The sequence below is a fragment of the Epinephelus moara genome, chromosome 10 (genome assembly GCF_006386435.1).
Source record: "Epinephelus moara isolate mb chromosome 10, YSFRI_EMoa_1.0, whole genome shotgun sequence".
In the NCBI taxonomy this organism is placed as follows: Eukaryota; Metazoa; Chordata; class Actinopteri; order Perciformes; family Serranidae; genus Epinephelus; species Epinephelus moara.
The window spans coordinates 23,886,829-23,914,780 of NC_065515.1; the positions used below are offsets into that span (position 1 = coordinate 23,886,829).

Below are 27,952 nucleotides of genomic sequence, written 5' to 3' on the forward strand. Positions count from 1 at the left end.
TTATTGCATCCTTGTACATTTCCTTTCGGAGGGTGGGGATTGCTGTCTTATATAAAGTGATTAAAGGACCGTACTGCTTGTCATCTTCAATATAAAGTGTGTACACTTTACATAACTGCCATAACTAACTGATTTATTAATGCATTTCCCCACTGTGCAGTAAGCTGCTGGTTTCCATTTATTTCAATACAATGTTTAGATTAAATGGTAAATGGACCTGTACAGTGCCCTTCTATTCATCCAACCAACCACTCAAAGCGCTTTTTACACTACGAGTCACATTCACTAATTCACACACATATTCACACACTTGTGGCTGAGGCTACCATACAAGGTGCCACCTGCTACCCAGTTTTTAACACAGTCACACAACGATGGAACAGCTAACAGGAGCAATTTGGGTTCTGCTATCTTGCTCAAGGATACTTTGACATGCAGACTGGAGGAGCTGGGGATCGAACCATCTATCTTCTGATTGGCTCTACCTCTGAGCCACAGCTCTGTGCCCAAAGACTGTACTTACTGTAAAACTTCAGTTAAAAGCCTAGTCCTAATTAAACGCCAAGTCCCCTTTACTTGACCAGTGTTGATACAAACTTTGACAAGTAGAGGCCTGTCTCAATTAGAGGCCTGGTCTAGTTGCTTAACAGTTCATTTATTTTATGTGTCCATTCCTCAATTACCCTGTAAGTTATTCATATTCCTTTAGTTCATAAGGGTCCTCAGGTCAAAAGAATCAAAAGGGTTTTTCATAAAAACTGATCTAAGTTGTGAGTATTATTTTAACAGGATAAAGTGCTATTGTGTCAGTATGCCGGGTACCGTAATCCTCGAGTGTCGTAACTCTCTGTGATGTTCTGTCTGTCGGAACTAGATCAAATTAATGATTCATAATGGATATATTTGCGATGTGGCTGGAGCCTATCCCAGCTGACACTGGGTGACAGGCAGGGTACACCCTGGACTGGTCGCCAGACCATCACAGGGCTGACACATAGAGACAGACAACCATTCACACTCACATTCACACCTACGGACCATTTAGAGTCACCTGTTAACCTGCATGCCTTTGGACTGTGGGAGGAAGCCGGAGTACCTGGAGAAAACCCACGCTGACATGGGGAGAACATGCAAACTCCGCACAGAGGGGCTCCCCCACCCCTGGGTCCAAACCAGGAACCTCTTGCTGTGAGGCAACGGTGCTAAGCTTTGTACCCCACAGTGCTGGCCGCCTAATTTTTAACGATTAGTATTCATACTGGTTTAAATAAAAAAATTGATTGTATTTCCTGATCTCTGCTGATTCATAGTTTTGTGTGAAAAGAATTAAAGGCCTGTCCCAAATATAGGCCTGTTGATTTCAGTGATTTAAGCAAATAAAAGAGAGGAAAAAATTGTGTTTTAAATGTTTTCCATCTTAACTTTTTACACCGCATTTATGTACACATCTATGACATTGAACTTGTTATAAGTTAATTGATACCAAATAATAGATTGTGCTTCTTGTAGTTTCTGAGACACAGTCATTATCTTACCATACTGTATTTAGTCTTTGGACATATGGGACTACGTAGATGTTTAATGGTAGAAAAATGTCCTAGAATAAGCAATAAACATGTAGGGATTTTAATTATTTTCAGTACACACATACAAGAGACTCCTATGTATATATTCCACAAAAATAAAAGTTGCACAGAACTATAATTAGTGTTACGGCAGGTGAAAACATGCAGCCATTCTTCAGTAGGCTCAATAGATTTCAATTCATTTTGAGGAAGCATGTCTGTTTACATCTATAAATCCTCAGATCTAGCTTTTTTGAGATAAAGGCTGACTCACATACATACTTGTGCATGCACTCCCATACACAATACATAGAAGCGTGCATATAAACCAATAGGGTCTTGAAGAAACTGTATTTAAGATGCATTAAATTGTCCATACTAATTCTCAAACTCAGACACAAATGGGTTTAGACAATTATCATGCTACAATAGCAGAACTTTGACAAAAAAAGCAGACATGATGTTTGTAGTGCCAGATCTCCTCACGCTGGTTTTTATACCATTGTGACATTGAAGTCAATGGCTTCCTGAAAGGTAGTATTTACCATCTGCCATAAAAAAACACACAGCCTGCTCTGAAAACTGTTCAGTTGGCAGCTGTAATACACACCGTCTGCATGTGTAATTTGTATTATATGGACTAAAATGTGCACAAATACAGGTTTTGCTCCCCGTAACAGCTGATGTTGTGACTGTCTACGGTCTGAGCAAGACACAGAGCTCTACCTGCAGGTAAGTGAGTGTGAGCATCAATTAAGTTGTCTTCACAGACATAAAAACATCTTGCAGGGAGACAGAGTGAGGCAGACGTTTATTGGAAAAGAACTCTGAAGCAACTTGAATTACACACAAAAATGTATTCATTATTACAAAGCAGAGTTATTATAGTTGTGTATTTAATTACTTTTTAATTTTATTTTGTTTTAGTTTTTGTTTCAGTTTAGTTTCAGTTAGCGTCCACAGTGTTTGTGCGTTTCAGTTTAGTTTTTATTGTTTAAAAATGTTTAGTTGTAGTTTAGTTTTTATTTCTTTCAGTATTAGTTTTAGTGTCAGAGGCCAGATTTAAGATGTTCGGAATAGCTGTTACATAGTTTATACAACAGCAGTAGACATCCCAGTGTCATTAAACATTTGCATCAGAGCCTCTTCATGTTTGTTGTGTCGGCAAATTTAATCAAACTAGAGACATTTTCTGTATATTGTGACCTTATTTTAATTAGTTGTGTCAGTATACAAGATTGTTTAGTTAGTTTTTCTTTCTAAACATCTATTTTTTTCAGTTAACGCACATTTGTCCACACCTAATTTTCGTAGCTATTTAATTTCAATTAACTATAATAGACTTGTTTCAAAGTTGCAAAACAACAAGAGGCAACCAACAGAGCTCCAAACAGGCAGGGTCATCATACAAAAATAGCTGACATTTAACATCATGGTAACTAATAATAAGTATAAATTGAACTGAATAACATGTTTTAAGCCTGATTCAGATTTTTTAATGGTAAAGATCTTAAAAAGTGACAACAATAAATCAAAATAAAAGGGAGTAAGTGTCTCACAGAGAATGCTTTGGCACAAACATTTAGCCTGTAATGTAGGGTAGTAAAATGTAGAGCAAATATAATTAAACAATTGAATAATGTTCTGATTTTATTTATCTATCTATTAATATTTTACAGACTGGCTAAGCAAACATTTTAAGTGGGTGGGGTTCTCAGTCATTTTAACATCCTGGCTGATGCCAAAGAAGGATGTGACTCACAAGGGCGTAGGTTTCATTTGAACATCAGGGGGGCACATATATGATCATACTGGATGAATGTGTTATTTGGTGTGACCAGTCTTCCCTCCACATTAATGTGTCTAAGACCAGTGAGATTATTGTTTTTCGGAGGAAGGCCCTGCCCTGTATTTGGGTACTGTACTCTATGACAAGTTGAATTTCGACGTGAACACTGACAGCGCCTATAAGAAGGCAAACCAACAGCTGTTCTTTTTAAGGAAGCTGAGGCGTTTCGATGTAGATGGGACAATCGTGCCTTAAAAACAAGAACAAGTTGGAATAAGTGCTCAAGTTGTGCTGTGAGATCACTGGTGTTACTTTTAATAACCTGCAGCATCTGTATAAAGAGAGGGTCACCTCTACAGCTCGGTCTGTTGTCTCAGACTCTCAGCATCCCCTCCATGTTGAGTTTTAGATGCTTCCATCAGGGTGGAGGTTTTTCCTCCCTGAATGCAGCACTAAGCGTTACAGATCGTCCTTTGTCCCGTCTGTTATTGCTTATCTTAACCAGCAGTGACCACTCATGTCCATGATTTACCTCTGACAGTGTGTGATACTGGAGTCTGTGTGTTAGGTGTTATACTGTCTGTATCTCAAATTGCCCTTCAGGGACATTAAAGTTACCTTACCTTACCTTACCTTACCTTACCACACATGAAACAACGGGGTTTGGAGGTCCTCCACCGGAAAACTTTATTTACACCATTAGTGGTGTAAATATCTTAAACGTCAAAATAAAAATCCTCTACTACGTTAATGTTTTTTTGTGGGGGGCAAATGCACATGGTCCAAATATTGAGGGGGATGTGTCCCCTGCATTTGCCTCTGAAATCTAGACTTATGGCACTCAAGTATGGGTGTTGATTATTACTGCTAACTTGCAAACGAAATAATGATAATAACTTCATTTGTATAGCTCAGTTCATAGAGGAAGTGAAACTCACAGTGCTTTACATAACCAAATGAGAAAATACACATAAAAGACAGGTTAAGATAGAGTAAATAAGATTCAAATACCAACTCACACTCACACAGACACACATATTTTTTCTCCCCATGGGTATGGGACTGATGTGTTACACAGAGAGTTTATAGCTATTGTTAATTTTCAACTCTTTTATACGTAGACGTAAAATGCTGTTAAAAAATACACAGTTTACAACATCATACAACCACAATACACTATAAACATGGAAGGCACAGTAAGAGACATAGACCACATAGTTGCTTTAATAGCCTGACCCCTGCTCTGCATACACAGTGCTCTGATAGACCCATCACCACTCTGTGACTGTGGGACTATGTGCTGACCTGTCCACGTGAGGCGCTAGTTGCTCAGACATCAGCCGGCGGATGATGATGAGGTAGATCTGCGGCGTGTAGATCCGCGCGGTACCGCGGCGCTCACCGCTCATCTATCCGCTGTGCTTCTGTGTGGGGCGGTGAGCTCGGCAGCGTCGCGCCTACCCACCTCCACCACCACCAGCTCCAGGAATGGACTGACTTTCTAGCTTCACCACTGCTGACAAATCCACTCTGTTCCTCCACCACTCCTCGGATAAACGTTCAGAGTTTAACTCCAGCTCGGGGTTTTTAATTTGAAGTTGCCGTTTAAGCGACAACGCAGATTTTCCTCTCACGCGACTTATTTGTAGCCGTTGGACGAAGCGGGATTCAACTTAAACGAACCCGCAGACATTTTGTTATTTCAGAGAATTAGACCGTTTTTTTCGTCCTCCTCCTCTTCTTACTTTTTTCATCAGTGTAGTCGCAGCTGGCTGAGGCGAGCCAACTGTTAAAGGACCACCACACGGCGAAGAGGGGGAAACCATTACCCTCCCTTGCTCGCTAGCTTAAACCCAAACACCGCTGTGTGCTCAACGGTTTTAATTTACATGCGTTGAGCTCGCTTCGCTGCCGCTCGTGCGTTAACGCGGAAGGCTTCGCAACAGCAATGGATCATTTTGACTGACAGCTTTTGAAGAATTAGCTAGCTTAGCCACTGATGGTGGTTTCCTGTTCACAGACACAGTAAATACGGGGTCGGGACAGGTACAGCTTGAATGGTCTTGCATCACCCAGACGAGACGCCGACTCTTTTACCTCGCTGAGTGCATCACTTGTATTCGGCTTAATTTTTTAGGGGGGTCGCTAGCTACCGTTAGCTAGTCATCCTGCTAACGCTGGACAGCTCCTGTGTAAGGCAGGGCTAGCTTTGGACAAAGGACCAACGCAAGGAAAAATATAAACACAGGGCACTCAGTTGGTCGTGTTTGGGAAGGAAAGCAACAAACAAGGAATTGACATGATGTTTCCACAATCAAGACACTCAGTAAGTGGATTTTAATTTCACATTTGTCCTGAAATTTTGCTCCACAGTAAGCACCAAGTGATTTACCCAGGCAGGTTAGTTAGGTAGGGGGATTATGCATGCAACTTGTTTTTTGGCAGCGTGTTGTCATTGTATTTGAAGTATTAGAAGAAGTAGGATTTTCTTGGATATTAATGAGGTTGGTTTTGATCCGCAGTGTTTAGTTTTTGGTGAAATCTGCAGAAGATGTGTGGTTTGGGGTAACAGAGACACGATGGGAGAGAAATCTTTTGTGTTTGGGATTTAAACTGTGAAACTTTTTCCAGATCCTCCAAATCAAACAACTCATATGAATGCTGCCATTTTTCACATCCCCATGATTGCACACCCCTGTGTCAGTGTAGACTCAATGGGCTGCATTATCCAAAATATTTATTTTTATGGTTTTGACTGTGGTTTTGTTCCAACCTGACTCAGAGGGGACAAATAAAAGTGGTGTTGTCACTGTCATTGTAAGGCTGTGGAGCCACTCCAAAATTCACTGTACACTATTATGTGCAGGTGGGTGTTTTTATGACTGTAAAAAAGCACATCTCTGTTCCCCTAAATCTCAAGTTTCCATGGTAACAGAAACTCAGTCCGGGGCATGTATTCATCAGTGATGAGGGCTCTCAGCCCATTGGTCCAGCATTTATGTTAAGTGACTGGCAGAACTGTGTTGCTCGCCACTGTAGAAATATCCAGTGTCAGCAATGCTTTTCAACCAAGGGCCCAAATTAAATAATTTGTGTTTCTGGCTGGGGCCCAGGCCCAATTTGAAAATGGAAGCATTTGGCTTCTGATATGGTGCCATAAGAAATCTCCCTGAAACCAAAATGTGGTGGCTTACCTGTATTTTCCCCTCTCAGTTCTGGCTGCCATTTCACCCTGCCCCCGCAAGGGCATATCCAACAAAAAGCCAAGTCCGGCGCAGGTAAACACAACAGCAAAGAAGACTGTTTTGTTGCCAGCTACCGTGCCCTCTGCTTCTCCCTGGCAACATCTTGTCGCCACCACTAGTTCTTTTACTGCTCAAAGCGGAAGAGTTGTTTGCTAAAGCTAGAACCTGAATGTCTTTTGTGACTTGAATGGGTTTGCCCTTTGGCAGTCAGTCTGTGTGGCTGCCTGATTGTGGTGCTGCTGCTGCTGCTGATGTGAGCCAGCTGATGTGTGTTCTCAGACTCGGGAGCAGGATGTGAGGATTTGGGAACCTCTGGCCTGGCTTGTCAGATGAGTGAAATCCTGTATAAGCCGTGCGTCCCACAGAGTTCAACCTAAGTGTTCTGAAACTGATGATCTAAAAGGATGCTTGTTTTTTTTGTATAATACCAACTACAAACCAAAAAAAGCTACCACAGTTTAGACTGTTCACTGTAGACATATCCTCAATCATATACCTGTCAGTGTATTAGATACAATCCTATCATGGCTACTTTTTTAATTAAAAATGGGAAATGCAGGTGGGATAGAAACAACTTAAGGGACTCCATTTTGTGCTTTTCATACTTCTGCCAAACATCTCAAAAGTGACCATTTCAGATTAGCAGTTGCATGGTTTGAACCGAAGTAGCTATGTTTTTTAGCCCATGCCATAATCAGGGTTCAGCTGTAATGTCATTTATTTATTTATTTATTTTCACTTGCCTGGGTGGGTCAGAAACCTTCTTTCCCAAAGTCCATTTTTACTTGCCTCTTTACAAATTATTTTATTTATTAGTAGTTATCAAATAACAGCAAAGACTAAAGTTAATTGTCATGTTTAATCTCTTTTTTTAATTAAAGTAATCAGAACAAAGACATAGTGTGTCATAGATGCAAATAAATATTCTTGCATATCGAAAATAACTCAACAATTCCACCTCCCTCTCTCCAGAGATGGATTCGTTAGACGCTCACAGGCTTTTTTAACACCACCCAACTTAACTCTTGTTTCCAGGATAATTGAAATTCTCGCTCTGCTTTCAGCTCATAAACTTTGATTTTACCTGCCATCATTTTCTGGCATGTGCTAATTGATACTGCACATGTGCAACTCTCTTCAGAATTGAAAAGGAAGAGCGATGACTCACTCCTTAGCTACTTCCGTCATCAGCTGCCGAAAAAAACAATGTATTTAATACTTTTAGATGTACTAGCCCAACATGGCATTTAACTTGCCCCGGACAATCGGGCTATCCTTATGTTAAACCCTGACGGTATTACAATGTTTGTATTGTTTAGTATGTACCCACTGAGTGCGGTGAGTTATTACCTCCTCAAAGCATGGTGGGATATCAACATTCGCCTGGAGGCTTTGTAGTGCTTGCAGAAAAAAGTCATTTCAGTGGTAGAAAAGGACGTTTATTCTCTCTCAGGTGTGGATAAATGCAGTTATTATAGTTTGTGGGATCCCTTTTTTGATTAAAAGAAAAGTAAATTCTTGGAGAGAGAGTCGTAGGTTGCTCATTTATACCATTCTTTTTAACAAACAAGCTATTGTCTTAGGGCTGCTGTGAATCTGCGCCGACTTGGGGCAACAAAAAGTTTATCTTGGGTGCGTCAGTAATATAGGCAAACAAGAAAGGACGGCAGAGAAGATACCCGCACTGATCGTAGTCAAGGACTGACACATTTGCTGCTGTTTTTACTCATGTTTTTGCACTTTGAGCACCTTTTTTGTGCACTGACGTCTTAAATAAATAGACTATTTTTGCATTATTCTTAGTTTGTGGACCTTCATGTGACTTTCTAGCCCAGTTACATTGGTGTGCGGGTATCTCCTCTGTCATCCCATTTGACATGGCCACATTAATGAGCAAGAAGTAAGTCATGTGATTGTGCTCTTTCAGTTGGTCTTCATCGTGTTCCCTAAGAGGAAACCTTTCAGGGATGCCCATTTATAATTATGTTAAGATAATATTTACCTGCACTTAATTTCGGGGAATTACTGGGACGAGATGTCACTTTAGAGCCCTGTTTTCACCACCCTCCTTCCTGTGAGTGAAGTGGTGAAGCAGTCACCTCCTGATGGGGTGAGAACCCAGTCACCTTCTCCAAGGTGAGAGCAGCTGGGCCACCGCACTCCTGTCTGCCTGCCTGTCTGATAGGAGGTTATTTTTCTAATCCAATTGAGTGCCCTTATGCTGCTTGATTGGAGTATTAAGACCCAACACACAGGATTAAAAATGGGGTTTGGGAATTTAGGATGTCTCCTCACTCGTTCTGCAGCTGCTTCAGTTTTAACCTGCTGCAACAAGCCATTTCCGTCCCTCCACAAACACACCTGTGCTCTGACCCCCCACCTCCAACTGTGGCTTTAAACATAAACATACACACACACACACACGTCTTCCCTCTCTAAATCCTCTTCCTCCTCAGCTGCTGCTGCTGCTGCTGTCACAGGGGCCCGAGGATGGGGAGAATGTGTGACACTCATATAGATATGAGTGTCAAAGATAAGGGGCTGGAGGATGAGAGTAACAGCACTGCCTCATAATGACAGATGATGGATCTCTCAAACTGACTCAGTCAGCACCGAATCTGCTTTCCTTCTATTTTCCTTTGTTCTCTCTGCAGTGACATTAGTGTTCAGTGTTCATATGATGTGAACAAAAGCGTTACATTCCCACTATGAATATACACAATCAAGGACTCTCTCATGTATGATGCGTCTGATTTAAAGCAGCAGAGGACTTGCAGAGGAAGCTGTATTGGTGTCGGAGCTGATGTGCGGTCACACTGCATAAAATATCGTTAAGGCATTTCCTGTCAGAATCGTAGAAGATGTTGCCTTTTCCTGGACACTTTAGACAATTTGTATTGCTAATGTAAAGTGTGTGTAAAAGGGCTGTGTGGCTTTTAGCTGATTCATAGAAACGAGAAAGATTTTCCTGTGTAACACTGTGTCAGGACATTTTCCGCATTTGGATGGTTGCTGCTTTCTTTCTGCATCTTCCCCAGTTTGACATTTTGGTTTTTGTAAATGGGCACATATTGTGTGTAATAGTCATGCCTACTGGAAGTGTTTTAAGGATTTAAATGATTACACTGTAAACGTAGTGCTTTTCAAGTGCAGTTCACTACTTCACAGAGAAAAACTCCATTTATTAAGTACAGCTTGATATAGCCTATTATTTACACGAAATATTTCAGATGTTATGAATGATTTCGCAGTCTTTTGTTTTTTTTTACTTGCTTGGTTTATTGACTAGTTGGCACCTGATTAGATGTAGCACTCCGAATCTCGTTGTATATTCTTTATACAATGACAAAAAAGGCTTTCTATTGAAGTGAAATTGCAATAGCGACTTCTTTTACATGCACAAAACACACTGTTTTTTTTTGTCCTTATTCCAAAGAATACAATATTCCCACCAAGCTGTTTACATGGCTAATTAAAATGAATATTCCACTCATTTTCACATTTACATGCATTCATACTCCGATTAACGTGTTCTAACATGTCGTGTATCACGTCAAAATATGGAGAAGTGAAATGGCTGGGCTGCTTGTGCCATTTTGCTTCTTTGCATCATATCAGATTTTTTTTCAAGTTTTGACGGACCTGTTTGTATGTGCAAACACTGCCTCCATCTTAGGTTCCTTCATCCTGCTTCGTAAAAAGGTTGGCGATATTGGCGCAGATTCAAAACCTGTATCAAAGTTGGTTGTGTTAAAAGAAGGTGTGTCGTCCGAACAGAAAGGCTTTTATCTAGCCCAGCCACGCAAACAGTTGATGAGTTTCGTACAACGTATCCATGACAATAGACAGAGTTGACTGTATACGGACAAGAGGCAGTGTGTTGCAAAGTGCGATTAAAAACCCTAAATGAGATGCCGATTGTGCCGTATCCTACATGTTTTAATCAGAAGATGCTATATTCGAAAAAAAGGCCTGATTTAGGATATCCAAACTGAATATGCTGTTTACGTGATCCGTATAAAATTCAGAATATTGTCATGTTTGGAATAATAGTAGAAAAGTAGTGTGCATGTAAACATAGTCATTACATGCAGAAAACAAAATCAGTGAGCAATGATTTTGTCCTTTTCAAATAGTTGTCCCATTTAGGCACAAAGGAGACCACAGTATAACAAGGATTCATGTGTCTTTTAAGTCAATGGGTGCATTTTAATCCACTGTCACAGGTTACGGGCACAGTTCATTGGTTTAATAGGAAAAAGCCTCATTTGATAGTGGCACAGTGCCTGACCCAGTTGATAGCATTTGCCATATTGTTTGGGTGTTGATTAATCCTAATGCAGCTTCAACAAAGCTGGCTGTGGCGTGAAAGTGGAGCAACAGAAAGGCCCGGTGCCAAAGCTGGAGAGTAGCACAAGTAATATGGAGGCGAAATCCCCTGAGCCCACGCTCCACTGTAGAGATGGCCACAGGTTGTACACACACACACACACAGAAACACACACACACACACACACTGAGACACAGACACACTCCCTCCTCCTCCTGCTTGTCTCCCTTTATCATGCGTTTCCTCCCAGATCTGATGTAGTGGTGGGAGGGTCAGGGGCAGAGGGTGCACAGGCATTATTAAGCCCACTTGAATTAACAGGACAGCCCCCAGCCTTTCCTCTAAAGCCTCCAGCTGGGGGGAGCTTAATCCCCATGGTCCCCTGTCTCGCCCATTAAACAAACTCCCCCCACCCCTTCTCCGCCGCTCTGCTGCACACACACACACACACACACACACACACACACACACATGTTCATTGCTGTGTGTGTGTGTGTGTGTGTGTGTGTGTGTGTGTGTGTGTGTGTGCGTGTGCGTGAGCAACAAGCCAGGCTGTGTGTGTTTGTTGGTGGGGGGTACTAGACATTGAAGCTTGCACACACACACACACAGAAGAAAGCATGAGCACGGCACACACGAACATACACTTTAGCTCTCTTCTCTGCTGGTAATTATTGCTCTAGTACATGCATAGAAATAAAGGATTTTTTCCCTTTCACCCATCAACAGCAAGGACACACACACACACACACACACACGGACATTCTTACCAGCCTCAAGGGTCTTATCTGCTTTTTGTATCTGGGGAACAAATTGAATGTGGGGCTTGACACACGCAGGCCAGCAGATGTCTGGGTCGTTAAGGTTAGGCCAGCTGATTAGCATGACAAACAGAGCCCCGCAGAGCCCACAAACACCCCCACCCTGCAGGAGGCCCTGCCTTTGAGTGGCCGAGTTGAGGCCACGGGTCACAGGTGATGTTGATTTTTGTGAAGGGCCACAGTGGATGATTGTCAAAATGCTTTGGGGTTGGTTGAAAGGGAGGGGTGTAGACTGGTGCAGCCCATCTCTGACTGAACACACACACACACACACTGACTTGTACTTAAGTAGGCAGAGGGGATACATTTGAATACACATTCAAACCCTCTGACTTATACCCCCTTTTCTTTTCTGGGGGGCTTTTTATGCCTTTTTCTACCAGGTGAGAGGTCCCCAGCAGGACTCTCACTGGGATGTTGTGCGTAACGATCGGCATATTAACCCCTAAAACACATGGGTCCCCAGGTATATGCACTTTCGACCTGTTTGACTCCAGCCCGTTGTCACAGGTTTCCATCCAAATTTTGCACAAATCTGAACCAAATTTTCAGAGAATCTGCAAAAGAAAATGCAGAATAATGTGCATTTCCATCCACTAACATTATGCAAATATCAGGAGTCTTCTTATCTGTCCACACATATCTTTATGTCTGTCGCAGTTTTTCATTTCCTCAGTGGAGCTGAAGCTTGAGTGGATGTTTGAGTCACATGCTTCCTGTAGGTCGTAATTTATTTGCTTAGTCTGTTTTCATTGCACTGTATTGTGTTTTGCTTTTTATCCATGGACAAATTACGAGACAGTGGGCGCCTGGGCACAAATAAGCAAAAGGCCACACCACTTCTCCTACACAGGAGGAAGATACATAGACTTTGTGGTGGTTTTGCATCTCTCTGTAGTCTTTATGCATCTTTTTTTTGGTTGTGCGTCTCACTGAGGCAATTTTGTGTCTCTGTTGAGTTAATTTGGTATATTTTTTGGGGGGTTGTTTTGTGTCTCTGTAGTAATTTTGTGTCTTTTTTTGGTAGTGTTGTGTATCTTTGTAGTTATTTTATGTCTCCTTGTGGTTGTATTGCCTGTTTTTCGTAGTTATTTTTGTCTTTAGCTTTAGGTGTGTTGTTCACATTAGTGTGAATGCAGCTAAAGCAAAACAAACACACACACACAGACTTTGTGCGCCATCCCTCCGGAGTTCACAGCACACACCACAGCAGCCTCTGGCTTGATGGAAATACTGAATCAAGGTGACAGAAAACATGTCACCACTCTATGAATGATGCCACCCCTGCTGGGCCAATCAGTTACACAACTTTCACCTTGTGTTTATTTATTGTGTTGGTCATAAATAAGTGAAGAAGAATCTGTATGGACTGTGCGGAGGCCAGGGGAATACAAGACCGCTCACAGTGTGGTTTATTGCTGTCGTCAGTTAAGACATCATCAGCTGAACGCTGTCAGAATTATTGTTACCATGTGATTATAGCGTAGAAACCAGGGCTTCCCCTTTAACGTTGATGAAAATAAGACTTGCAAGTTGTATCTGTACCTCTTTGTCTACTCGGGCCACTTTGCCTCACACAAAGTACCGCAGCAAATTCACCAGAAAGAACGTGAATTTAAATCAAAACAGATGTCAGCTGAGTTGTACCATGTTTTTGGTTTTGCTCAAGTCTGTTGGAGCTACTGATGTGAATATCTGTGTGTGTTTCTGTTGCATTTACTGACGTATATGTGCAGTATATGAGTGTGTGCAGATATGTGTGTGTGTGCATCCCAGCATGACTGAAGGATGCTGTGCGTGAAGAGGAAAAAGTAGAATGGTGATGAATTTGTGCTTGTGTGTGTGTGTGTGTCTACGTGCATGTTCACACACGCAGTCGAGAGCTCATCGGGTGGTGTGTGTGTGTGTGTGTGTGTGTGTGTTTTTTGTGTGTGGGAGGGAAGATGGGGGGTGTGTGGAGTGGAGAGGCTGCATCAGTATTCAGCAGTGGCTCCCTGCGAGGAGTGTGTGGGAGGTGGGAAGGAGGGAGGGTAGTGGTGGTGGTGGTGGTGGTGGTGGTGGTGGGTGGGGCAGCCCTTCCTCAGAGCAGAACGGTGCGATGGGCTGGAACAAAGCAGCTCGACGGGGGGCTGCCGGATTGGCCTGCCCTGGCCAGGGCCCCCAGACCTGCCAAAACGCGAGGCACTGCACCAGTTCAGACAAGAGAATTAGCTGCTCTGTTTGTATGCCCAGGAGCAGTAATGCCCGGACTGGAACAATATGCCACCTCATCTCCACCAAGATCTCATTCAGACACCATGAGGACACACAGCAAGGCAATGAAAACCTCCCTCGTTCAGGAGGGGGGGAGGAGGTGGTGAGGACAGACGTCCACTATGAGACAGGACTGGTTTAGATAGTGTTGTATTCAGAATACATGTTGGCAGGTATTGTCACCACCCTGCTGTGAGGTCGGTGCCCCGCCAGTCCTGAGTGCAACCAGTCCCATCCTTATTAAACATGCTTGATATTTGCAACAGGACACCCTGTCAGCTGTGCCACTCAGGCTAATGAAATTTTGGTGGTGTAAGCGGGAATTCAGACTGAAAATAGAACCATGCTTAAAACAACACCAGGGGTCCCACTGGAGAGGGCATGTTGCTGAAGGTACCAGTGAGAACACAGAAAATATCCAGGAAGTTCTGATTTAGTAATAGACTGATTAGTTTGAAAGATTATCAGACAACAAAACACACACAGTGCACAGCGGTATACGATACTACAAAACATTTTACAACGGGAAAGTTGCCATCGATTACTTAGAAGAGAGCGAGTGATTGAGAGGGAAACGGTGGCATTGCACTGTTCTTGTCACAAAGTCTTTTACCAGATGTGTACTTGCATTTATCTGGCCAATGCAGTGGGTTACTGGATGAAATAACATTGCATCATTGCAAAAGTTTTGTCTTTATTTATTCCAAATGGCCACACTTGTAGGAAGGGTGGAAAGTCTGCTGTGATAGTGAAGAGTGAGAGGTGATAATTGTTCAAATATGGGGATAACTGAGCACACTTTTGGACTTTCTGTTCTTGAAGGCATTCATAGTGTTGCGCTCATTTGTGCATACAAAAAGGGACAGAAGTAGGTGTATAAAGAATTAAAAAAAGATATGAGAGAGAATTTTAAATCCTTACATCCTTACCTCTGAACTGTCTTCTGTCTGTGTGGTGTGTAAAGTGGACTTGCTTGTTGGAATGTCAGTTACAGAAAGTTAAGCACACATTCAGCCAACTCCAGTCTAAGAAAGGTGTAGGTGCAGGGGACGTCAGACGCTGTTTGACCATTCAACCCCTAAGACTGAACTTGAGTTCGATTAAACCGAACCAAACAGGGCAGGTGTGAAAGCACCCTAAAGTTACATCCTCACTAATATTTTTCATTTTAAAACGCATAACAATTGCTACTTGTAGTCCTAGCGTCCACACTACTTTGGTGCTCTGGAACCCCTAAAACAGAGACCTTTGAAAACGCTGTTGACCCTGCTTTAGTTTCAAATCATCAGGGTTGCGTTTTAGTCTGGACGTCATGAAAGGAACCCTTTTGGAAATGGTGATGCAGATATTTATGTTTGCTTGTCAGTCACAACTTGTCAAGTTAAAACATCACAGCTAGATCTACATACCTTCTGTGATATTATTGTTTTTATGTGGGTACCATTACTCCTTTCCCATTACCATGACTTCCTCTGACAACAGATAATACTGTTGTTCGACACCGCTATACTATGTCATCATGCTTGCTTTGTAATGTCTCCCAATCTGTTTTCCGCCGCCTTGACCATCTTAAACACGTGTTACTTTCAGTAACAGTCCACCTCTTTGTCAGTCCAAGCAAAGAAAACTATGGTTTTACTTTTCACCATTTATTTAGTATTTCTGTAACTAAGCAACCAACCACAGAGAAGACAATCTGCTTCCTGTTAACACCGATACACACATGTCTAGTGTATGTAAGTGGCCATGTGTATTTTCAGGCATTTAGTATGGATGGGAATTAGTTATGAAATTCTGCTGAAACACTTGTGTGTATGGAGAACAATTTGTTGTAAAATGAAAACGTTAAAGTGTTGATGCCCCCTAAAGCTAAAACCAAATGAATGAGGAGAATGTTTCATTGACACTGTACCGTCTGTGTGAATGTGGCCTAAAACTGGCTGAAATTTCATTAAGGTATCGCATTAAGATTAGATTGGGACTCGTACTGAAAATTAAATGGCTTGGATTGGAGTCAAGGGAAAAAATAGCTCTACCTTTTAAAACTTTTAACATGTGCACACGCTACAACGTTAGCGCCGGCACCTCTGTTGAGCAGACGAAACGGAAGTTCCCTGGTGTCAGCCACATGCTGGCACTCCAGCTTTCCGCTTTCATTGTCCACTTATTTGTTGCGAACTTTGGGACTAATCTTCCTTTCCTCCCTCCATGTCTTCCCTCCTTCGCTGGCTGTTGTAAGTAATAACCTTGGTTTTTACAAGCAGGCATCAATCATCTGCACAACCGTACTGGGTGTAATCTTAAAGCCCCCCTTCTGCGAGGCTGGCTTTAATCTCAGCCATGGTCTCCAAACCCACAGCCCTGTCGGCCTCACCACTTTCCCCACTCTTGACAAATTGCCCATTTCCCTTGGCTTTGCAATCTCTGCACTATTTTCCTCTGTGTGTGTGCGTGTTGCGTTATAGCGTGCCTGCCCCCACCTTGTGTCTGCTATGTTTCTGTACATATACCTGTGTGTGTGTGTGTGTGCCTCTGTGTGCGTGTGTGTGTTTGTGGGTGAAGTCTACTCATTTTTGTGCGTCTGTGTTTGCAGGGCAGTGTGCCTTAAGTGTCATGTTTGTGTGTGTTTGTACTGTGCGCTTGGCTGGCCTTGCACAGGGGGTCAAGACAGTTCTGCGGAGTGGGGAGGGAGGCCGAGCCATGCCAAGCCTATGTTTGCAAGGGCACTTCACTCGAAGTGATAAAAGTAGAATAATCCCCTTTAAAGCGTCTTAACGAGGTCAAATCTGTTGGGCTGCAAGGGGGAGGAGTGTGTGTATGTGTGTGTGTGTGTGTGTGTATGTGTGCGTTTGTGTTGTGGGGATAACGCTGCAGAAATGGGGGTAAGCCTTGGCTTGGTTCGTGAGAGATAATAATCAAAATCTAATTCCTGGCCCAAACAGGATTAGGCTCTCCCTGCGCTCTAAAGCCCCTGTCCAGAGCGGCTGAAGACACAATCCTATTCCTCAGCCTCCTCTCATACACACACATAAACACACACACACTGAGCAGCTAACATAGCAAGGCGCTCTTGGCCCAGACAGAGTTGGCCGAGGTGAGCTTGGATGCGGGCCAGTTAGCCCTGACCCTCTCTCAGATCACTGGGCACATACGCTTTAGTCCAAACACTAATCTGGGATATTTAGATGGAATTGTTTGGTTGGAGCTATTCTTAGATGGAGGATGTGATCTTGTTTGGTGCTTGTGTATTAGCAAAAGGCTTAAGCCCTCAGCGTCTGGCTCGGTGAATCATGTCATGATGGATTTTTGCTGAGAGGTTTGCCGACATGTTAAACACATACCCCACGTGTTGTATTCACCAAAGCCAGACATAGTTATCCCCTTCAGCAGGGTGAACGCTGCATGTAGACACTTTATTTCAGAGGAAATGAGCCCAGAAAAAAGGGAATATCTTTGGATTGCAGAGTTGTGTTGAATTGCCCCAAATTTATAGCAATAATGCATCACATTTAAACATCACTTTCTGTGCCTGCTCTCAGCACCCTTTTTACATCTTTCTAAACCACACACATGCTGCACTTACATCCAGGCTTTAATTTACCCCTATAATTTCTAATCTCGCTGCCAAACTAAAAAAAAAAGGCTAGTGATTACTTTGCTTTCAACAGGCACACTTTCCCTTCTTCTCAGCCTTTGCGTTATCTTTGAATAATAATGTGTTTGTGTCTGAGATGGTCAGAGGAGGTGGACAGCTCAAATGGCATCCATGGGACTGTTGCTATGGAGCAAACAGACAGCCTGGCGTTGAGAAACAGGCCAACTGCTCGTCAGTGTCGATCTTCTGCATTCATTTAAAAGTGGGAGTGAGATAACATCCAGTCATTAGTGAGTGATTACAATGCCAAGGCTCCATCCCTGCCCCCAACTCACACGCACACACACACACACATATACCACACGCAAACACACTCCAACTGAGATGTAAACAGTCAGGCAGTGCTCCAGGAAATACAATCCCCACACTGCCGCTACCCTCAGGCAGGATTTATACTGAGGAGGATGTTTTCCAATGTATCCTGCTGTTATTGTCTGTGTGCATTGTAATTGTGTGTGTGCTCGACTTGTGTGTCCAAAATTCTCTACTGGATATATGTACTGTATTCATGTATTGTTGGTGTGTCTAATCGCTGTAGTGCGGTCCGTGTGTGTGAAGCCGAGCCCCCCCTGTAATCTCCATCCCTTCCCGTCGCCTTTGTCGACTGATCTATGGAGCAGAAACAGCCTTAGCCTGATTCTTATTTAAAATAGACATTATGTTTCACAGTAGATTTCACATGGATTGGACCAGATGATGAGGCCAGGAGGGGTGTATGTGTCTGTGTGTGTGTGTGTAGGGGGGCGACGATGAGTGGGCTTTGGGTTGGTGGTTGGTGGGTGGGGGATGGGGGTGGGACAGCAATTTCCTGAAACGATGAATCCCATTTATTCGCTGAAGACTGTCTCAATTGCCTCACCAGCGCACAAAGCTTTTTAATGCTTTAATTACGTCTCAAAGGAGCAGGGCAGAATCAAATTAGAGATTGTCCTACATTTAGGTACTGTGTGTGTGTGTGTGTGTGTGTGTGTGTGTGTGTGTGTGTGTGTGTGTGTGCGCACTATGCAAATTTTGCATGTGAGAGAGAGTGTGTGTGGGCTGTTGTATCCTTGTGTATGATTCATGGCAGTGAATATTTGTTCCTCTGGCAGCCAAGCATCATACACAGAGGCTTATCACACCCCACACACAGATGCACACACACACCTATTCAATGTTAAGGCTCTCTGTTTTGCTCTAACACACACATATCTTTCTCTGTCACATTCACACTGTCTAGGCTATTGCTCTGTAACACAAACAAAAAAGACACACACACACACACACACACACACACACACACACACGTTAGCCTAGCCTCTCTCTTGCACAAACACATTTTCACTTGCACAGCGTGTAGGCACCTTTTTTGTCACAGCAGATGGCATGTGTCACAATATTACGGCAGTATTTCATTAACATTATGGGCATCCATCTGTTGTGGGCTCTCAGGCCCCCATAGAGCACCTTGTTTTGGTCACTGACAGAGAGAGGGATAATAAACATTGTTAGCTGTGTATACTGCACGGAGCGAGGAGAGCCCTGCAAAGCCTGGTTGTGTAGTGGCTAGAGTATCAGGGCAGCACTGTGAGAATCGTCCTTCAAACTCCCGCACTTTGCCGGACATTTTTATCCAGGATTTAGCCTGCTTTGTGATGACCTTGATTGAGAACGTTAGACTGTACTTAGTACCATGTTTCACATCATTAACAAAGCAAAACAATACCATATGACTGTTCTAATACTTGTGCTAGCAGTTGTGTGTGTTACACACCAGGCAAGATTATCATGGTGGTGTTTTCTCTTAAGACCCAGACACACCAAACTGACGTCAGAGACCTAGCGGTGACAAGAGCCTCCTGCCGCGTCACCTCTCGTCAAGGTGTCTCGGCCAAGTTGCACATGAACACACCAAACTGACTGCCAACAAGCATGTGTGCTCTGTGCCTGCAGGAAAAGACATACCCCTCCATACCATCAGACCGCAGTTGTCTGTAATCGTCATTCAAAAAGAGCAACCGGAGGACCGTCTTAACGCTAGTTAGCCTATTAACAGTACAATCAATGTTGAAAGAACAGGCCATTATTACTGCGCACCAGTTAGCAGTAACCCAAAATATCACAAAGCGTTTTTGCTAAAGTGCTCAGTGGCTTAAGAAAAATAATCTTACCTCATGTAACAAGTTTGTTTCGACCTCACTCCCTCTCCACTTCAGCTCTTTGTTTGCATTTCTCACTTTCATTTTTCTTCTCATGAGCTGAGCTGAACAGCTAATCAGAGTGGTTTCATTTGGCAATGGCCTCCACTGTGCAGACACTGATTCAACATTCTGTATCGGCAGAAAAAAGGCCAACTTAAGCTGATGACACCCTGCACCGACGAGGGCGGCAGACACTCACAACAGCCCAACTTTGACCGACAGTTGGCTTGGTGTGTCAGGGTCTTTAGCTGTTGGGGTTCCTTGTTTTATAATGTCTTTTTCAATAACAAAACTTTGACTTAAATCATCTCAATTCCATTTGTGTCCTGTGAAGCAGGGTCATGAGCTAGCATGTATGTAGGGCTGTTGAGATTTACACCACCGTCAGAGCAGAATACCACAAAGACCAACTGTCACATTGCTAAACAACAATGGAGGAGAAATTAATAGCTTCAGCACTTCCCTTCATCCAGAGCAATTACCACAGACTGTAAAAATAATGGAAGTAGCTACTGTGACATCATTCATTGGTTCGTAGACGCACATTTGTAGCCTTGAGTAGGGCATTACGGCTGTCAGAATTTTGGCTTTTTGGAGTCAGAAGTGACCATATTTGGGTGAGAGGCTGGAGCTGTGAAGGAGTGAGGGGTGGATCTGACTGAGAAGATGAGGAGCCATCAGCAGACAACTTGTTACACAAAGCGGCCCATCTTTAATTATGTGTAACTTTGTGAACGCTATAAATACCTTAATCGTTATTTGTACCAGGCTGTAAACACATTTACTTCTGCTATGAAGATGGGCATTTTAACATGGGGGTCTATGGGTATTGACTGGCTTTGAGAGCCAGCCTTAGCCTTAAGCAGCTGTTCACAGAACTGCAGTTTTTCGGCACTTTGTGTTGGCTTCGCTTTTCAGCCTCAGAGGTTGCCACTTGGAAAGTACACTACCTTGTGCCAGTGGTTTTAATTCTGTGGATATAACGAATCATAGGAACCAAACATAACCAAAGCGTCTCAACTGATGAAAACGTTTCGTCCCTTATTGCACCACATTGTCTCTCTGTGTTCTGCATTTAACAAAGAATCAGTATTTTATTTGATATAAAACCGTCGTCTTTGCTATTTAAAAAGCAACTGTATACCTAATAATAGCCCAACAATTAAACTAATTTATAAAGCACTAAAATCAGGATATATGAAGTAATCTACAAAACAACAAAAAATGTTGGTAATACCAAATATCAAATACCACGCTGTTGAACCACCCTTAATTCACCGCAGCAGCCCTACGTGTACATAAACCTCACCTCCAGCCAAGCTTTCAAATTATTGCCAGCCATCAGCCAAATAAGGCCACATCTAAGCTGCTGTTAGTAAACACATCCTTCTCGCTGTGGAGTTTTAATCTATGTTGGAAATCTGTGAAACATTTCAAGAAGAAGGTGAAGTGTGACAGTTATCTTGTTGCTCCAGGCAACCAGATGTTGACCTCTGCCAACTATTTTCTTTAGTCTGGTTGCCCCTTTTGGCATCTATTACACCTACATTTAAACATGCCCTGTAACCATTTGATTACATATGTTTGACTATATACACATGTACTATCACTGCTCCAGTTATACATAATTTTGTAACCATTCTGACACCTTAGGCAAACAAAAGCTGATGGCCCAGTAGCCAGTTGTAAAACTTATTGTCGGGCCCTGCGTGATGTTACAGTTTCTACATAAATTCCCAGCTGTAATGATGCCTATAAAGATCATAACAAGCTGTGATAAAGAGTTGTTCTTCAGGAGTTCACACTGTCGTCATATCAGTGATAAGATCCCCAGAAAGCACAGCCATCACTGCAGCAAGTTTACAGATTCTTCTGACTGATATTTGATGGGTTTAATTCCTTTTAGCCATGCTGGCAGCATGCCTCAGGGGATGGCAATGTCGGTCGGTCCACCACTTTGGCCCAAATTAAATTTGAAAGTTCCTGCTCTCCTTTTCTTGCTTCCTTTTCCCATGTCTTCCTCCGTCTGTCTTCTCTGTCTCTCCTGTTATTCCCCGCGGAACAAGATGCCCTACCTGGGGCTGTTGACTGAGAGAAACTTTGGTATTTTAAACGTTTGCATACTGCGCTACACAGGGAGGAAATCGGATCTAGGGCAACAGCTCTACCCTCAGGCACAGGGGGTAACCTGTAGGCAGACACACAAACACACATGCACACACACAGTGTTCAGAAAGCAGCGCAGGGAAGAGTTATTGCAGTGTGAGTTACATGGCTGCCTGTAGCTAAGTGCCTTGTGTTGACACAGGCTCTGTGTGGCACAGACCCATATAGCCAAGCTGTTGTTTGCTGAGTTTGGACCATGCCATACTGGCCGGAGAGATAATGGAAAAGGTTATTCTGCTTTACAGTCTGAGCCTCCGTCTCCGAGCAGCAGCTTGGTTTGTGTGGATTGGGGGTTTCTGTGTGTGGCGGCAGCATGATAATGTCAGCACTTCTCATGACATTTGAAAGTGTAATGGCTGAGGTCACTGTGCTTGTCACTGTTTTGTGGGACTGTGTAGGTTTTTTTTGAATGACCTCCTAACTGCCTGTCTTTTTCTTCCAAACCTAGAGCTTCTTTTTACGTAATCTAAAACATTTAATTTAGTGTCCAACCCACTATAATACCATGACCATGTATATGTTTACCTCGGGAGGCTTAGTAAGAATTCATCCCCAGCTCTTTACCATGTTAGAGCTAAGCACTGCTGACTGAGCCACAAAGCAAAAAATAATTCAGCCTTTGAAGCAAGCAGGTTCATTCCTACAACCTGAAGCAATCCTGTTGCTTAGCATATTCTCTGGCCATGGCTCTGTGAATGCGAAGCGCCCTATTTGTAGTTAAAAATGAAGCTGAGCGACATGCCGTGGGGGGGCAGGGTACAAAGCGACAGGTCATTCCTAACAGCGGCGGGCTAGCTTCCCGTAAGTGCCGCAATCAGATTTCTGATGGTTTTTTTATGCCTGCTCAATCGTAGTGGGAAAATGTCGATTTTTTTTTTCTTTCCCCACCTGACCCATTATGCAGCCTGCTGAGAAATAATGAGATTTTGTCCCTATTTGGGTTTGATGCTTGCTGTGCTCTAACACACAGCCAGGCCGTCCACCGCTGCCTGGGGAATGTAGTGTGGACAGAATTACAATAAGGGCTAATAGCAACATCCAGGCTAGGTGAAGGAGCGGTGATGTAGCTTGCTGTGTGAGGCCCATACAAAGTCTTTTTGACATGACATGGGTGTCATTTTGGTGCAGTTTTATCCAATGTGCCTTTCAGTGAACATCCATAGTGATTGTTTTCATTATTGATCAGTCTCCAATCTGTATTCTTGATTAATTAACAATAATCAATAAAATATCAGGAACTTGTGAAAAGTGCTCACCACAATTTCCCAGAGACTGAAGTAATGTCTTCAGATGTGTTGTTTTGTCCAACCAACATTCCAAAATCTGAAGATATTCATTTTACTACAATATAAAACTTGGGAAATGCAGCAGATCCTTACATTGGAGAGGCTGGAAAAGGCAAATATTTACAATTTTTGCTTGTAAAATGACTCAAACAATATCAAAACCATTGTATATTAGCATAATAGTTTGTCCCCTGGCTAACAGATTAACCGACTAATTGTTTATTTTAACTTTATTGCAGTTTTCAAGTAATCTGTACAAAAGGAAAACAGCACATGAGCAAACAGTAATAGACAGAACAAGTAAGCGAGGTATAATAAGACATAAAAAATAAAGATACGATATTATCATGATATTTAAGTCATGATACAATATTATTGCGATTTTGAATATGTTGCGATATGCTGAGTGTTGTGATAAAATGTATTGTGATATATTACCTTTTTTTAACTGTAAATTATGTCTCTAAAGCAAAAGTTTGTCAACATCTGTTTTCTCTAATAAGTAATAAGAGCGCTATAATAAGTTTCAATCTGTTTATCTCATTTCAGTCATTGTTATTGCAGCAGCAAAATGTATCTGTTAAACTGGAAAGTTAATTGATTATATTATTCTAGTAGGCTACCTAAAGTTAAATTTGTATTTGTTATATTAATAATTTACATATTAAAAAAATTGATTGATGAATCGATACTGCCACACAAAAATATTGCGTTACTATGCTCTCAATTTTTTTTCCCCCACCCCTAGTATCAACCCCATTGATTGTTTTTGCAGTTTGCTCCATTACACTTTAGGGCTGCAACTAACAACAGCTAACAATTATTTTTATTATCGACTAATTTGCTGCTTACTTTTGTTATTAATTAATACATATTTTAGTCTATAACACTTGAATTTGGAAAATGCTCATCACAATTTCCCAGAACCCAAAGTGACGTCTTCACTTTGCTTCTTTTGTCCAACCAATAGTCCACAACCCAAAGACTCTTCATTCACTGTAATAAATGACAAAGAAAAGCAGCAAATCTTCACATTTAAGAAGCTTCAACCAGCTAATGTTTGACATTTGTGCTATAAAAAAAATGACTGAAATGATTCATTCATTACCAAACTAATTTGATGTTTTCTTTCGATCAACTAATCATTTAATCGACTTGTCGTTTCAGCTCTATTACACACATTATGTTTCTGTAATTTTACTTCTTTAATCCGTTTGGCTTGGCTGCTGTTTGTATCCCCATTTCTGTGATACATTGTTATAACCACCCTTGTTATGACGTGGTTACACATCTCTTATCCAGTTACTATAAGTACTAAAAGAGAACCATGATCTTTGTGTGCATCGTTTCTTTTACTACAGTGGTTCAATAGTTCAAGGTCCACGCAATTAAATACTTGGCGTCATACTTGTGTTTGCACATGTCATCAAGCTAGTTTGCTGTCTTTGTCAAATAGCTGTCAGTTATTCACTCACTCCACAGCAGGAAACGGCACTTCAAAATAAAAGCTCTGTGCCAGAAATTCATTGTACTTAAAAATAAGGTGTGTTTTTTACCAACTTGACATGTTCATGAGTCACTTGTGGTCCATTCAGAATGGACCTGCGACCTACTTTTGGACCATGACCCACCAGTTGGGAACCACTGTTTTGATATATCTTTACTTTGTTCTACTCGCGTTAATGTTGTAAGGTACCTTAACTTTTAAGGTATTTGATTCACCAAATTAGCCACAAACAAACATTCTGGTTTAGTCTTTTTCAAACTGTAAAATATTTCACTTGACTTACACCATAACTACAGTATATCGCTACCACAATTACATTTATTCGTATAGTGATAGAACATGTTACCCCTACTCCACTAATGCTTTACAGCATGTGCACAAACACTGCTATGAGTGTGTGTGATGCTGCGGTGTTTTAAAGAGAAGGTTGACGTCAGTGGGGGAATTTAAGAGAGTTTTAATTTGGAGCTATATTTTTTCAACACCTCAAAGGTCTCAACATGGTCTCCACCAAATTCCCTATAATAATATTTATAAAAGTGTGTTACAGTCATTATTTATACTCCCAAGATTTACTCAAGCTTGACCGGGTAGGTTTATGTATTGTCACCCAAACTGAACGTTGGAATAACAGTAAGGAATGTTGGGATAATAACACATGTTGGATTATAACCTTGACTCTCTCACGTGTCGTCAATCAGCAGGCTGTTATGGCTCACAACATATGCTTTTGTTCGTAATGGTCTCGGGTAATAACTCTTAAAGTTGCTTCTGCTCTGTAAAGATGCTGCTGGAGCCAGACCAAGGACAGGCAGAGTATGGGTTCTGCCTATAGAAGGTTAAATAGGGGTGTGTCGATATCCATTTATGGCTAATTGTGTCTGTGTGTGGGTTCGGCTCATGTGCGTGTGCAGTGATTGATATATAACAGAGCAGTGTAAGCGCAGGGGTTTAAACATTTGGCAGAAACAATGGGTATACATGTTTCTGCTTTTATGCATGCACAGTTTTAGTCTTGATTCTACACAGGGTTTTTATGCACTTGGCCCCATGTGTGTGGAAACATACTTGGCAACCAGTGTCTTCGTAATGTCGTACCCGTTGGTCTGCGTCAAATTGAAAACTGCTTGATTTCATGTTCATGTTTTTAATTATTTCTCTCACTCCGCTCTCTTTTTCATCTTTCTTACTCTTTTCACTCATTCTTTTTTTAACTTTTCCCTCTCTTGTGTTTTTCTCCTTGGCAGGCTTCATCGCAGCAGCTGAAATTCACAACCTCTGACTCCTGTGACAGGATCAAGGATGAGTTCCAGTTCCTTCAAGCACAATACCACAGGTGCAGACAGAAACACTTTCATGCGCACAGACACGCGAACACACACAATTATAAAGGAGAAGCGGTTACATACCACAGCCTGATGAGTGCAGCTCTTTCTCAGAGGGAGCATATCTCCAGGCTATACATGGATCACTTAGTGTTTTGCTTTATTGAACATATTTTTGTAACAGTAGCCACAATGTTAAACTGCAGAACTGAGCTGCATTACGGCTGCCATGCCTAGGCCAGAAATTGGGTTTTAATGTAAGTGTATGGTGTTAATCAACACTTAATTTCACATAATGTCACATACACTTGTGAACTAGCCAGCTTTTTATTTTACAGGTATTTCATGGGAGGTTCCCTTGAAAGAAATATAGATTTTGACACTAATTATAGGTAAAATAAAGACGGTGTTCACTTGGTACACTTCCAGTTGATACTGTAAGATACTGTAATTTTGCTCAGTGCACAACAAATCTACAGCAGGGGTGTCAAACTCATTTTAGTTAATGGGCACCATACAGCCCAGTTTGATCTTAGATGGGTCCGACCAACGAAATCATCGCACAATAAACCTATAAGTAACATCAGCCCCAATATTTTCCCTTTTTTATGTGAAGAACTACAAGTACATTCTGTAGACATTCATCCTTTTACAAAAGAGACGCACAGCCTGAGATGTCTTAAGAAAAATAGATGTATTTTCAACAGTATGTCTCAGTTTTTCCACATTCAGTCAGTCTACTTCTCACTCAGTACGTTTATATGACACTTGGGAAAAAAAACAATTATTGCCTTAATCCAACTATAACTGTACAACTGAAGTGCACGTAAACGCGTTACTCCGACTAATATCGGAGTTCTCCAACTCCGATTAAGACACCCAGATAATGCGATTGGAATTCGATTTTCTCCAGCATGTATACGCCTTAATCGGAGTTAAACTAGACAATGCAGGTGCGCATGCTCCCCACCCCCCACGCTGGCGTATGACCCCGGAACAGACAAGACATGCTATTGTTGTAGCCCTCCAACAGCATACAGCGTTCTTGTCTGCCTCTCGAAATCACCATGACCACGAGGGATAGCATGCACCTTACCTGCACAATCAGCAACGCGTACATTATGTACTAGATGAACAAAGCTGTATGATTATCCATCTTGCTGTTGTTCGAAAATGCCGGTCTGCCGCCTGACTCCAGTTGTTTATTATTAAGTGACGTAATAGGTCAACCGGAAAGGGGGCCTTATTAACCCGCTGAAACAACACATATCGCCACCTAGTGTTGAGGAGGAGGACATGTTCCTGTCAGTAATTCGATTTTCTCAGTTGCATGTAAACTGGGACAAGGACAGAAGTCCGATAGATGCCAAAATCGAATTTTGAGCATAGCTCGATTAAGCTAAAACGTACTGACTGTCATTACAAGCCTGGGCTCACTCCGAAGTCATCGAAATGGTGCTTGGGCAGTGATAAGTATCGTCAGAAACCAACGAAAAAATGTGTCCTTTAATGTCTGCATGATACACGTCTGGTAAAGTCTAATGGCGCCCGGCGGCGTCAGGGGGAAAGGTGGCGGGACAAGGACGAAAGTCCAAGTGGAGCACTTGGGAGGGATGGTGGATGGGTCCAACAAACATTGACCTTCACCCGAGAGAGAGTTGTTGGCATCTCATAACATTTTAAAGCCAAACACTGTTCTTTTTCCCTAAACCTAACCACGTGCTTTTGTTGCTTAAACCCAACCATGTTTGTTTGTTGTTGAAGGAAAAAAAACGTCAATCTGTGTTGTTGTATCGACGTAGTGCGTTTATTTCCTGTGAAAATGGAAGT

At 42.2% G+C, this 27,952-nt stretch overlaps 1 protein-coding gene across 2 annotated transcripts in view; it reads left to right on the plus strand.

Annotated features, from left to right (window-relative positions):
• The first annotated feature begins 2,671 nt into the window (after positions 1–2,671).
• The window catches only part of tle5 (TLE family member 5, transcriptional modulator), a 59,441-nt gene continuing 34,160 nt past the window's right edge, over positions 2,672–27,952 (plus strand). The window contains exons 1-2 of one of the 2 annotated variants that reach the window (XM_050054719.1): positions 2,672–5,680; positions 26,045–26,133. In XM_050054719.1, coding sequence (XP_049910676.1) covers positions 5,654–5,680; positions 26,045–26,133 — 116 coding nt within the window. In that variant the 5' untranslated portion in view covers positions 2,672–5,653. The remainder of the gene's footprint in view (positions 5,681–26,044; positions 26,134–27,952) is intronic. The other variant, XM_050054718.1, reaches the window with a different exon arrangement.